At 39.0% G+C, this 14,100-nt stretch overlaps 1 protein-coding gene across 1 annotated transcript in view; it reads left to right on the forward strand.

Annotated features, from left to right (window-relative positions):
• Positions 1-14,100, forward strand: part of LOC306876874 (low-density lipoprotein receptor-related protein 2-like) — a gene marked incomplete at its 5' end in the record, with an annotated part of 108,373 nt that overhangs the window by 45,711 nt on the left and 48,562 nt on the right. Inside the window, 8 exons of the mRNA XM_079428315.1 lie at positions 292-469; positions 760-894; positions 4,287-4,453; positions 4,568-4,711; positions 5,533-5,642; positions 5,876-6,053; positions 6,547-6,760; positions 10,468-10,707. Of these exons, the coding sequence (XP_079284441.1) occupies positions 292-469; positions 760-894; positions 4,287-4,453; positions 4,568-4,711; positions 5,533-5,642; positions 5,876-6,053; positions 6,547-6,760; positions 10,468-10,707 (1,366 nt within the window). The remainder of the gene's footprint in view (positions 1-291; positions 470-759; positions 895-4,286; positions 4,454-4,567; positions 4,712-5,532; positions 5,643-5,875; positions 6,054-6,546; positions 6,761-10,467; positions 10,708-14,100) is intronic.

The raw sequence follows: 14,100 nt of genomic DNA on the forward strand, positions 1-14,100 counted from the left end.
TATGAAAAATTTGAAAATCAAGCAGAAGCACAGCTAGAACTGCTTTTCTGAATTTCTAATGGGTCTACATTAGATGCCATTTTTGGTCACAAGGCAGAGCATTACTTTTGCAAACCCTTGCATGTCCTTGTGATGCGTTTAAATGCATGCAAAAGAAACTGTAGTTTGTAATGCAATGTATCTGTATTTGCATACTTGCATGAAGTGTATTTCAAGCCTAAGTATCTTAAAAAATTATTTTCATATTTATTGTGTGAATAAATAAAACACCTCTTGTTTCTGAATGAAAAGGTACTGCAACATCCCCACGCAATAACCATTTTTGAGGATTTTGTCTATTGGACCGATAGATACGTCAACCGCGTGATCCGGGCCAACAAGTGGCACGGACAGAACCAGACAGTGATGCTGTATAATCTGCCCCAGCCCATGGGTCTGGTGGCACTTCATCCTGCCCGACAGCCTGCAGGTACAACACTGATCACAAGCCTGAAATACAGCCAGATCCACTAGCTGCTACCTGAGGAGAAAAGTGTTATTGCCAGGATTAAATACAGCTGATTTAAAAAAATAAAAAAGCATTTCTGGAAGTCACTATGATAAGAAAAAAGGTTTGAAAAGTGCTGAATCAATCCAAGAATAACATCTTTTAGAATAACATGCACCAATGAATTGTACACATTAAAATGTTATAAAAGGAAAACGGGGCAATACTGATTTCATATTGACTTCAAAGTTTTGATGTGTTTTTTCCTGCAGGTTATAACCCCTGTGACCCCCGTTCGAGCCCCTGCACTCACATCTGTCTGCTGTCAGCGATCGGTCCCAGGTTCTACTCCTGTGCCTGTCCGTCTGGATGGACTCTCGCCGCTGACCAGTTCACATGCGCTAGAGGTACGAGATACATCAGCTGAATATTTGAGAGCACAGTTTCTCATGATCACACAGAAAGCATTTTCACACGTCTCCCACATGGCAGCATGCCATTATAAAATCATGGTGCTCAAGTTAAAGTTAGTTGAACTTTTAAAGAACGAGTCTGTGTCTCACATTTTTCAAAGAAAAGAACTTATTCTGTGTGAATGACCACTAAGGCTAAGGGTTTCCTGTGTTTGCACTGCAAAAAATTATTTCCTTAGTATTTTTATCTCATTTTACAGTACAAATATTAAAGTGCCCCTATTATGGATTTTTGAAAATGACCTTTCATGCAGTGCGAAACACAGCTCTAAGTGAATGAAAACCTCCTGCCAAGTTTTAAATCTGAAAGTGCACCGTGTATAAAGTTTTCATCTCTCAAAAGAAAGAGTTGACTCTGTTAGCCAGTTTCGCGGCTGAAGTTTACAGTCCCATGGAAGAGGGGGGCGTGGTCAGCAGAGCTCATTAGCATTTAAAGCGACATGGACTAATACAGCTTGCTGAAAACAGCTGATTTTGACCGGGTGTTTTTTACACTACCATTGAGAAATTTGAACCAAAGTATGTTATAGACTTTTCATTAAGATCCTAAAGAATCATATCAACTTGAGGAAAATGGGCATCCGATGACCCCTTTAAAATGAATCCCAAGCGGTTTCATGTTGACGTCAACATGAAACATTAGCATATTGCCCGCCCACTTGTTGGTCTTTTTGCCTTGGTCTGAATGAAAATCCAAATTCATTCTTTGCCACTAGGTGCCACTTTTGGAGCGGTAAAAATAGCGGTTTCCCCGGGAACGCTGTACACAAAGCAGCACTGAGCTCACAAACACTGCTTGATCAGGCATTACAGGCATGATGAAATGAAAATGAGACCAATCAGACATATCACCGCAGATTAGCGTCATGCAAAGGAGGGGTTTGAAAAAATTAATCGTTGAACGAATCGTTTGGGAGTCATTGAGCAAGTAAGGTAAAAATAAATGCATATTATAAGACAATGAAAGTGTTTTTTGACCTTGCATGCATGTCAACCTGTTGTTAGGGACTCCCAAAACCAAAATATGAACCTTTCATAACCCACAATAGGGGCACTTTAATGCTTAAAACAAGAAAAAATATCTGCCAATGGGGCAAGAAAAATAATCTTATTTTCCCTTTGAGTTAAGTTTATATTACAGATATTTTTAGCATGATAGCCAAAGAGATGTGCAATAAATTTCAGCTTTTATATGCCAGTTTTACATACATGCTAAAAACATTTCTGCAGAAAATTCACTTAGGAATATTGAAATCTACACTCAATCTGCCAGAATTATCGGTCAATATGGAGTGCTGTTTAAATTAGTCCTAAAACCCGGAAATGAGTGTTTGCACTTCCGTTTCTTTAATGGGTTTTTGTTTAAATGCCTGAAATATGGTCTGTGGTTAAAACAAGCTCAAGATATTTTCACAAGATATTTTATTCTACAAAAAATAAATAAATCAGAAATACCCCACTTGTGCTTTTTTAAGCTTTTATATATCTTGAATAAAACAGTTGCTATCAAGTGGCTAAATGGTACTACAGAGGTTATTAGGGACATTAAATAGCATTACATCAAACTATTCATCTTTTACCCCCTCGCAGTGTTTATAATCTTGCTCTTGCGAACCATTCCAACTCAAACTTTCCAACTTTAAAATAGAGATTGAAAGAGCTGTCAGTAAACTTAATGAAGTCAAGTTGCCAAAATGTAGTGTAACTTCAGATTTTTGCTTCTGGTTGTTGTATGTAGGCTTTAATTTTAATAAAAGTTGGGTTCATTTGTAAAGATTTTCTTAATGAATTAAACCTGTAAGAATCAGAATTTTGTTGGTCATTGGCCAAAAGCCAATGGAAAAATCCTATTGGGTTTTTGTTGAGGGAAAGAGGTTGACGCAAACCATTGTATCTAAAAGGACTTTAATGGACAAGATAAATTAATGCAATGAGTTTAACAGTTTATTCCTGCTTGTGGCTGTTTTAATGAATAATGCACGTGTCTATGTCTTTAACACTGGCCTCTGTCCATTTAATCTACTTCACAGAGAATGAATGTTCTGTTAAAATTGGATATAGATTTCAGGGGAATGAAAACTTGTCAACAGCAACCCATTTTCGATTTACTTAGAAGCTTCTTTGCAGAGGCAAACATTTACTATTATAAAGGCCTTAGCTCAGCTGACGGTAACGGATGAAAGCGTGCAAGAGGCCTTTAGCCTTAAGAAGCCCTTAACATTCTCTTAGGGCAAACTCTCAACCGTGCTCAGGTTTCAGCCTTTGTTAGCGCTGTCAAGTGCATTCTACCATGAGAGTTTAACAATTAATCCAGACAAACGGTGATTGAATGGGCTGTTTATCGCAATCAACTGTGCTGACACAGCGATGTTTACTCTGCAAAGTCTTTTTCACCAGTATCTCATATCTGCAAAACTAAATGCAACGAGATGATACCTAATTCTGGGAATCTGTGCTATCCATTGTGAAAAATATGTGTGCTTAAGTATTGAATGGGTACTTGTAGTGTACTTCAAATCTTAAAAGTATATTTAAAAAAATAAATAATAAATAACTTGCAGAAAATATTACTGAAATAAAAGACCACTTAAATGTACTTTATATGTAATTTTAAAATAACATATAAAGATGCACTTAAGTCCTACTAAAGTGAGTCAAAAAATCGATCTTAAGTTCGACTAACTGCATTTAATATAAATTGAAACTATAATCCATTTAATTTAATTGCACATCCCTGGTGAAAAACAAGTGCACTTCCATAATGTACTTAAAGTGCTCTATTTTTGCACACTAATTTTGTACTTAATATACTAAAAATTATTCTTTAGTACTTCTTAAAATAAACTTAAGATAATCTAACTGTGCAATTTTGGGACACAATGAATATGAATTAAAATGCACTTTTAACACTTTTGTATTTAAAAATGTATTTAGTTACCACTTGTAGTACACTTGAACCATCTTTCATGCACTATTACGCTCAAGTGTACTACAAATGGTGACTAAATATATTTTTAGTACAAAAGTGTACTTTTTTTCACCTGGGATAACATGCACTTAGGTATCCAAACACATTACATTACATTGAGTTTGTATTTATTTTAAGATATTTTAATTCCTTAATAAGTGCTCTTATAAAAATATGCTAAAGTGTACTTATTTTTCTCAAGGATAGGCATCTGTGCGCTTGCTTACAGGAACAGTTCACACAAAATTGAAATCATTTAATTATTTCACATGGCGTAATTGTTTGGTTGAAAATAAGATGTGCCCCATTATTATGATTTTTATGAATACCATATGAATTATGGCTGATGACTTTGCAGTTGAGGATCCATTCCTGGTGGTGGTGAGAGACAGCATCATTTACGGCATCCCACTCAACCCGAATGACAAGAGCAATGACGCCATGGTGCCGGTCGCCGGGCTGCTGAATGGATATGACGTCGACTTTGATGACGCTGAGCAGATGATCTATTGGGTGGAACATCCGGTAAATCATATAAACACTCATCTCAAACGAGTTGTATCATTAATTTTAACTAGTTAACAGGTGTTTTGAATGCTAAACGTTTGTCTATTAATTGTATCTTATTTATCTGCACAGGGGGAGATTCATCGAGTAAAGTCAGATGGTACCAACAGAACCGAGTTCGCACCAGCAGCCATCCTGGGGTCCCCTGTCGGACTGGCTCTGGACTGGATGTCTCAGAACCTGTACTACTCCAACCCTGCATCACAGTCTATAGAGGTTGGCAAGACTCATTCCCCTGCATCATAAATTGTTCTTGTCAGGGCTGAGGGTTATTTCTACATGCTGAAGATTTCTGAAGAATAGTTTAAACACATCAGTTTTATCAATGTTAAAAAACTAGTTTAGGTCTTGTAACCAGTAGATCTATGTGCTAAAGCAGTGTTGTAATCGGTAACAAAATGTTTTAAAAATTTGTAAAAAAAAAAAAAAAAAAAACTTAAAAATGATAAATAAAATTGAAAGTGAAGTTGCTAAAACTAAAGTTGAAAAAAGACAAATTAAAGTAAATAAAACATTTAAAAAAAGACAAAAGCACAATACTAAAACTTAAAAACTATTACTAAAATTAAAGTGTAAACTGAAAATATGAAAAAAGGTAATTTTAATAATAATAAATATTTAGTATATAAATAATACTAAAATAACACTGGAAACAAGAAGATCCAAGTTAAAAATGATGAAAATGAAAATCATTGCTTTCAACACAAAAATACATAGATGTAGTACTCATATTAATGTAAACACTGCCAGTTTGTCTCGAGTAAATGTAAACAGGCAAAACAAAAATACAATATGTCAAAATATTAGACGTGCATTTGGCTTCAATTATTGAATATTTACTTGAATACTTGATACTTCTACAAATTTAATTTGTACTGTTTTCTTTGTTGTACTGCTTGTAACTTGTTTCTTTGTTCTCTATTTTTGTATTAGTTTTTGTGTTAGTTATGCAGTGGTATTTAAATTGGTAACAATTATTGAGAAATGTCACTGGTACTGTTATTTTGACTAGACAACCCCAATCTGATTTGTTTCAGGTTCTCAGGCTAAAAGGAGAGATTCAGTACAGAAAGACTCTCATCACTAACAACGGCTCACCTACTGGTGCAGGAGCTCCCGCTGGCATTGCGCTGGATCCGGCACGTGGGTAAGTCCAGATAAGCAGAAGTCTGGCATTAACCCTGATCCCCAAATTCAACAAGCTCCAGCTGATTTAATGTCATCTGCCAGGAGCTCACTAAACAAGTCAACTTAAAACTAGTCATGATCAGTCCTTAGATTATATACTAGTATAAGCATGAAATAAGCACTATTTCCCAGATGTTATGGTTTTGCATACATAATGCTATTCTGTTTAGTGATGATCTGTCTTTGTTTTAGAAAGATGTACTGGACAGATCAGGGAACAGAGAGTGGGATCCCAGCCAAGGTGGCATCAGCAGATATGGACGGCTCCAATGCAGCCATCCTCTTCACCCGTAATCTGGAACATGTGGAGTTCATAACCATAGACATCAGAGAGAACAAGCTCTACTGGGCCGTTACAGGAACTGGCGTGGTATGGCCGTCAGCAACATCAATGTAGAAAAATATATCTTATGTTCACCAAAGCTGAGTTTATTTGACCAAAAATACAGTAAAAACAGATAATATTAATGAAATATTAATACAATTTTAAATAACTGGGTGCTGTTTAAATTTATTTTAAAATGTAGTTTACTTCTGTGATGCAAAGCTGAATTTTCTCCAGTCTTCAGTGACGCATGATGCTTCAGAAATCATTCTAATATGCAGCTTTGGAAGTTCAAAAAAACTGAATTGATTAGAAATAGAAATCTTTTGTAATATTATAAATGTTGTTACCCACTTTTGATTAAACTGATATGTCCCTGTTGAGTATTATTTACTATAATACTTATGTATATACATTTATTTATGTATTTTTGCATCCACCTTAGAGCCCATATAGGTCGTTATTTAGTTTTGACACCCGTTACATACCTCCACCAAATTAAAACTCAAACTCTGCAACTGTTTCTTCTATGTTTCAGATCGAGCGCGGTGATCCCGATGGATCAAACCGCATCACTATGGTGAATGGACTGTCCCATCCGTGGGGTGTGGCCGTATACGACTCCTACCTGTACTTCACAGATCGAGACTTTGAGGTGATTGAACGCGTCGACAAAGCCACCGGACTCAACCGAGTCGTAATGCGGGATAACGTGGCCGGTCTCAGAGTACTCAAAGTGCACTACAGAGACTGTGAGTATAATAAATACTAAAAACAAATACTTATAGCATAATGGTTCTGTTCATACAAATCTCTGCACTATGACGCACGCACTCCACACATCATATATATATATATATATATATGATAGCTCCTCCTAAATAGCTCCTCCTACACAAAGTGCACAGAATATGCATAATTGATTACAGTGGAGTTTGGTGCTCTAATAAGCAAAACAAGTGATGACAAGTTAAAAATATATAACAGCATATATTGGTTAGGTATGTTTTGAAGCATGGTTTAAGCTGGTCAAGTGCTGGGCTTATAACCAGCTCAAAACCAACTTGACCAACTAAGGACCAATTTAAACAAGCTCAAACCAGCTACCATGCTTCAAAACATGCCTAACCAGCATATGCTTGTTTTTTCAGCAGGGATGCTGATAATGATAATAACAAACAACAGTTTAAAAAAACTGTATTAAAATAAGCTGCTATTGAATTAAAAAATGTATACAGGTCCTTTTAAAAAAATTAACATATTGTGATAAAGTTCATTATTTTCTGTAATGTACTGATAAACATTAGACTTTCATATATTTTAGATTCATTACAACACAACTGAAGTAGTTCAAGCATTTTATTGTTTTAATATTGATGATTTTGGCATACAGCTCATGAAAACCCAAAATTCCTATCTCAAAAAATTAGCATATCATGAAAAGGTTCTCTAAACAAGCTATTAACCTAATCATCTGAATCAACTAATTAACTCTAAACACCTGCAAAAGATTCCTGAGGCTTTTAAAAACTCCCAGCCTGGTTCATTACTCAAAACCGCAATCATGGGTAAGACTGCCGACCTGACTGCTGTCCAGAAGGCCATCATTGACACCCTCAAGCAAGAGGGTAAGACACAGAAAGAAATTTCTGAACGAATAGGCTGTTCCCAGAGTGCTGTATCAAGGCACCTCAGTGGGAAGTCTGTGGGAAGGAAAAAGTGTGGCAGAAAACGCAGCACAACGAGAAGAGGTGACCGGACCCTGAGGAAGATTGTGGAGAAGGACCGATTCCAGACCTTGGGGGACCTGCGGAAGCAGTGGACTGAGTCTGGAGTAGAAACATCCAGAGCCACCGTGTACAGGCGTGTGCAGGAAATGGGCTACAGGTGCCGCATTCCCCAGGTCAAGCCACTTTTGAACAGAGAAGCAGCACTGGACTGTTGCTCAGTGGTCCAAAGTACTTTTTTCGGATGAAAGCAAATTTTGCATGTCATTCGGAAATCAAGGTGCCAGAGTCTGGAGGAAGACTGGGGAGAGGGAAATGGCAAAATGCCTGAAGTCCAGTGTCAAGTACCCACAGTCAGTGATGGTCTGGGGTGCCATGTCAGCTGCTGGTGTTGGTCCACTGTGTTTTATCAAGGGCAGGGTCAATGCAGCTAGCTATCAGGAGATTTTGGAGCACTTCATGCTTCCATCTGCTGAAAAGATGAAGATTTCATTTTTCAGCACGACCTGGCACCTGCTCACAGTGCCAAAACCACTGGTAAATGGTTTACTGACCATGGTATTACTGTGCTCAATTGGCCTGCCAACTCTCCTGACCTGAACCCCATAGAGAATCTGTGGGATATTGTGAAGAGAAAGTTGAGAGACGCAAGACCCAACACTCTGGATGAGCTTAAGGCCGCTATCGAAGCATCCTGGGCCTCCATAACACCTCAGCAGTGCCACAGGCTGATTGCCTCCATGCCACGCCGCATTGAAGCAGTCATTTCTGCAAAAGGATTCCCGACCAAGTATTGAGTGCATAACTGAACATAATTATTTGAAGGTTGACTTTTTTTGTATTAAAAACGCTTTTCTTTTATTGGTCGGATGAAATATGCTAATTTTTTGAGATAGGAATTTTGGGTTTTCATGAGCTGTATGCCAAAATCATCAATATTAAAACAATAAAAGGCTTGAACTACTTCAGTTGTGTTGTAATGAATCTAAAATATATGAAAGTCTAATGTTTATCAGTACATTACAGAAAATAATGAACTTTATCACAATATGCTAATTTTTTGAAAAGGACCTGTATATAAAAATTAGACATTTATCAAGACATGTCACAGCAGGGATGAACGATGAACACGAAGATGAGGATGAAACTCAAATGAACGGTCTTTAATAAATACAAACAGGGCAGTTATGCAGTGGTATTTAAAACAGGGCAGGGCAAGGCTGACACACAGAAACACCGGGGAGTAACGAGTAGACCAGACGAAATCTAACTGAACAGACAGGACTTAAATACAAGGGATAAATCACAGATAATAACTAAAACACAGCTGGATGGAATTAACTAATAATCACACTTAACAAGGACAGGAAACAAACCAAAGAAGGACACAAAAAGACACATACGATAGAGGACTGACAGATCATGTTGCTAAGCTAACAACATGAACGCTAATAAACATACAACTACACACAAATGTTAATAGTAATAGTGAAAAATAGCCCATTTTTAATTAATTTCAATTCAGTTTAAAGTACTTTATTGGCATGATTTTTTTTGCATACAATATTACCAAATTATACAGAAAACAAGCAATAACAAGCCAAAAGAAATACTAGTTGACAGTAACGAACAACAGTTTCATTTTTTATTATTAAAATAAGCTGCAAAGTAATGAAATATACGTTTAAAAATAATCATATATTTATACATATATACATATATATGTGACCCTAGACCACAAAACCAGTCATACGGGTCAATAAAAGAAAAATTTATAATTTTGATCCATACAATGTATTGTTAGCTATTGCTACAAATATACCCGTGCGACTTATGACTTATGTTTTGTGGTCCAGGGTCACACACACATACATATAGAACAATATACAGCTTTAGACATTGTTAGCATGTTGCTAAGCTAACAGTGTGAACTCTAATACACATAAAACTACACCTCTCACAGAAATGTTGGGTAAAATAGTGCATTTTTAATTAATATCAATTCAATTTAAAGTACTTTATTGGCATAATTTTTTCGGATGTGAATTCTAATAAGCATAAAACAACAAAGGACGCAAATGTTAAGTAAAATAATCAAATTTTTTCATTTGGATTAATTTCAATTCTGAAGAAAAAAATGCTGTGACGTACATGAATGTTCTTTGATTATATTGATCAAGGTAGCAGTTGGTTTTGTAGTGTGTGCAGCTGATAAGCTAAATTGCTGCAATTGAACCTCAAATTGCTGAGGCATGCCAATTTTTTAACATTTATCTCTGGTTCATTCTGCGGTTGACGTAGAGTGGTCTTTTCTGGAAGTCATCGTAACCTTGATGGCCGTGTAGCAATTACCAGAGAGGGATGAATGACTTTCAATAGGATATCAGTTTACCAATTAGTTCCCCTCTGCCTCAGGGGGACACTCAGCTTTATGCAGAGAAGAATCAGTGTCCCTTTGTTTGGTGTTCAGTGCACATGTTCATTCTCCAAGGCTGTGAACGCCGTCTATTGTATAAGTGCTTCCAGTAAGATCTGGAAGTGCTAGCAAAGCAGAGTCCCAATATATCAGTACTGCTACACACTGATATGCACCAGGAATGTGTATATATTACCAGAATAGATAGATATGAGTCGGTATCATGTACTCTTACGGTTTCATATATTTGCAGTATTAAATGTCTGTCTCTCATTCTCATTATCTGCTGTTTGTCTTTCTGTCTGTCTCCCCATAGCCTCAGCAGGCTCGTCTAACGGCTGCAGTAATAACGTGGGGACGTGTGAGCAATTGTGTCTGCCTCGTCCCGGTGGCCTGTTCAGCTGCGCCTGTGCGACTGGGTTCAAACTGAGCGCTGATAACAGAACCTGTTCTCCATACCAATCCTACGTGGTGATCTCTATGCTCACTGCCATCAAGGGCTTCAGTCTGGAGGGAGCAGATCACTCCGAGTCTATGGTGCCTGTGGCAGGCAGAGGTGGGGTTCAGTAGGACTGGGTGGTATAGAAAAAAAATACTATTATATAAAACATTAGAATATATTTAATTGAGATAATATAATAATTATAATATATGTATAAAATATTTAAAATATAATTTTGATATATTTTATAATGATTTTATATTTATTTATTTAAATTAATATTTATTTATATCTATATTATTTCCCAATCGTTTTTTATATTTTATATTATTTTATTCTATTTATATGATATTTATTCTTTTGTATTATAACGATATATATTTTTTATTATTCTGTAATAAAGAGAATAAATATTTTTATCACATTTTTATTACTTTAAAAAAATATTTCTTATTTTTTTCATATTTATGTATTTCCATTGAAGCCAATAGATTCAAAATGTTCAAGTATAATTCATAAATTAAAATACAGTAAAAAATCAAGTTTAAAAAATATAAATTCATATCGTCCACAGACACGTAAACTCGAGGAATGAAACTTAAACTATTTTGCCATATGAAAAATGGCACACAAAGACATTTATGTCTAATTATGAGAAAAATATAAATTATTTTTATTTTTATTTATTCTTTTGGATTATAAATAATAAATTTTTCATAACAAAGTTTGATATTTGTATATGCATTTTTTATTATTTGTAAAAAAAATATATATACAAACATACTGTAACAGCACGACCAGGCTCTCCGCCCACTCAACTTCCACGATCAGCCTCACCTGTGTTCTAAACCACTCACACCTGCACCTCGTCACCACCATCATCAAGAGCACTATAAAGACACTCACCACTATCGCTGCAGCGTCCGATCTCGTTAATTCAACGTGGACTCCGCTTCGACGCACAACCAGTCGATGAGTATACCTTCTATCTACTTACCTCTTAGACTAACCTTCTGTTCTCCGTCCCGTTCTCTCCACTGTCCGCAGACGCATCTCTGTTGGGAATCACCCTCATCCGACGCCGGCTCTCTTCACCAGTCTCGCTCCAGCAACCTGAGAAGCATAAGGACACTTTCAGTACAATTGCCTGACTCTCATTCTCCAAGCCTCAAGATCTCTTGCTCACCTCTCTTCACGATCACCTGCACCTTTGCTGTGGAAATAAATCCACCAGCCATCACTTCTTCTACGCCTGTGTTGTTTGCCAGTCCCATGGCCACTCCAGCGCCCTACTCTGGTAAACCGGAGGAATGCAATGGCTTCATTATGCAATGTTCACTCATAATCGATCTTCACCCTCAGATGTTTGTAACCGAACACTCCAAGATCGCCTTTGTCGTCACATCCCTCACCGGTCCAGCGCTGAAGTGGGCAGAGACGATTATGAGCCAAGCCGGTCCCGCAACCCATTCATTCACCCAGTTTATCTCTCATTTTCGTGAGGTTTTTGGTCTGTCTCCAGGAGATTCCACCGTGGGCGAACAGCTGTATCGGTTGCGACAGGGCTCCTCAACTGTCCACGAGTACTCTCTCAAGTTTCGCACCCTCGCGGCGGCGAGCGGATGGAACGAGCCCTCACTCCTGACCACATTCCGCCAAGGTTTGAACCCCTCAGTGCGCTTACATCTTGCGGCATATGACGACAACTGCGGCCTTGAGAAGTTCATCCAAGCAGCGATACGATGCTCTAACAGGATGCAAGCCTGCTCTGCTGAAACCCACGATTCCCTTTTCCCCAGCTCTCCTTCCTTCTCACAATCACCCAACAGAGATTCACCTGAACCTATGCTCATAGACTCATTCCACCTCACTCCTTCTGAAAGGCGAAGGCGTTTGCAGCATGGATTATGTTTGTATTGTGGAGACAACACCCATCGCATCCAGGAATGTAACATCCGCCCTTCAAGGCTGATGGTGAGTGGCATTAGACCCAACTTCCCGAAGATGAAGCCCCTTACCACTCGTGTCCAACTAATCATAGGTACATATTCCCTATCAGTTACCGCCCTCCTGGACTCCGGCTCCGCGGGGAATTTCATCTCGGGACCCCTCTACAAACAGCTCCAGCTCCAGACCACCGCCACCGAAACCTCTTACCAGATCCAGACCATAACAGGTAAATCCCTGTCACCTCGTCTTGTCAATCGCTGTGTTGGTCCCTTACAGATGCGAGTGGGGTTACTTCACCTAGAAGAGATTCACCTCCTTATCCTCGAAGAATCCCGTATTGACGTCATCTTGGGCCTCCCTTGGTTCGTCCGACATAACCCAGTCTTGTCCTGGCACACTGGTGAGATTTTAAAATGGGGCGATTGCTGTTTCCCGCGATGTTTCCCTCAACTGCCTCAACCCACGCCTAAGACCCCAACGTCTGTACCTCTCTATGCCACCACCATCGAGAGCCCTGTCGCCCTGCAGTCTGTGGATATCCCTGTTGAATACAGGCACTTCAGTGACGTCTTCTGCCCAAAGAGAGCCTCCCAACTACCTCCGCACCGGCCATGGGACTGTGCTATTGATCTGCTTCCGGGTGAGTCAGTACCGCGGGGCAAGATTTATCCGCTATCTCTCCCAGAACAGAAGGCCATGGAGGAGTACATTGAGGAGGCGTTACAACAAGGTTACATCACTCCATCTACCTCCCCTGCTGCTTCCAGTTTTTTCTTCGTGGCCAAGAAGGATGGAGGCCTTTGTCCGTGTATAGACTACCGAAAACTCAACGACATTACCATCAAATATCGGTACCCCCCTTCCTCTTGTCCCTGCTGCCTTAGAACAACTCCGCGGCGCCACCATTTTCACCAAACTGGACCTCCGCAGCGCCTATAATCTCATTCGAATCCGAGAGGGGGACGAATGGAAAACTGCTTTTGTCACGCCCACTGGGCATTATGAATATAGGGTTATGCCCTATGGGCTCGTCAACGCCCCCTCTGTCTTCCAAGGGTTCATGAATGAGGTGCTCCGAGAGTACCTTCACCGATTTGTCATCGTCTATATTGACGACATTTTGATTTACTCTCGGAGCCAGGCCGAACATCGCCAACACGTTGCGGAGGTCCTACAACAACTCCGGAATTACCAGCTCTACCTCAAGGCGGAGAAGTGCACCTTTCACCAACGCAGCATTCAGTTTCTTGGATACCTCATAGATAGTGGTGGCGTCCGCATGGACGAGAGGAAGGTGGAAGCCATCACCTCTTGGCCACAACCCTGCACGATCAAAGAACTCCAGCGATTTCTAGGATTCTCAAATTTCTATCGCCGCTTCATCGCCCATTACAGCACCATTACTAGCCCTCTCACCGACCTGCTCAAAGGAGGAACCAAGACCCTAGCGTGGAACGCCAACGCTACAACAGCCTTCCTGAATTTAAAAAGGTCCTTCACTACCGCACCTCTCCTGGTCCATCCTGATCCGAAGCTGCCCTTCGTAGTGGAAGTTGA

This window comes from Barbus barbus, assembly GCF_936440315.1.
Source record: "Barbus barbus genome assembly, chromosome: 11".
Classification (NCBI taxonomy): domain Eukaryota; kingdom Metazoa; phylum Chordata; class Actinopteri; order Cypriniformes; family Cyprinidae; genus Barbus; species Barbus barbus.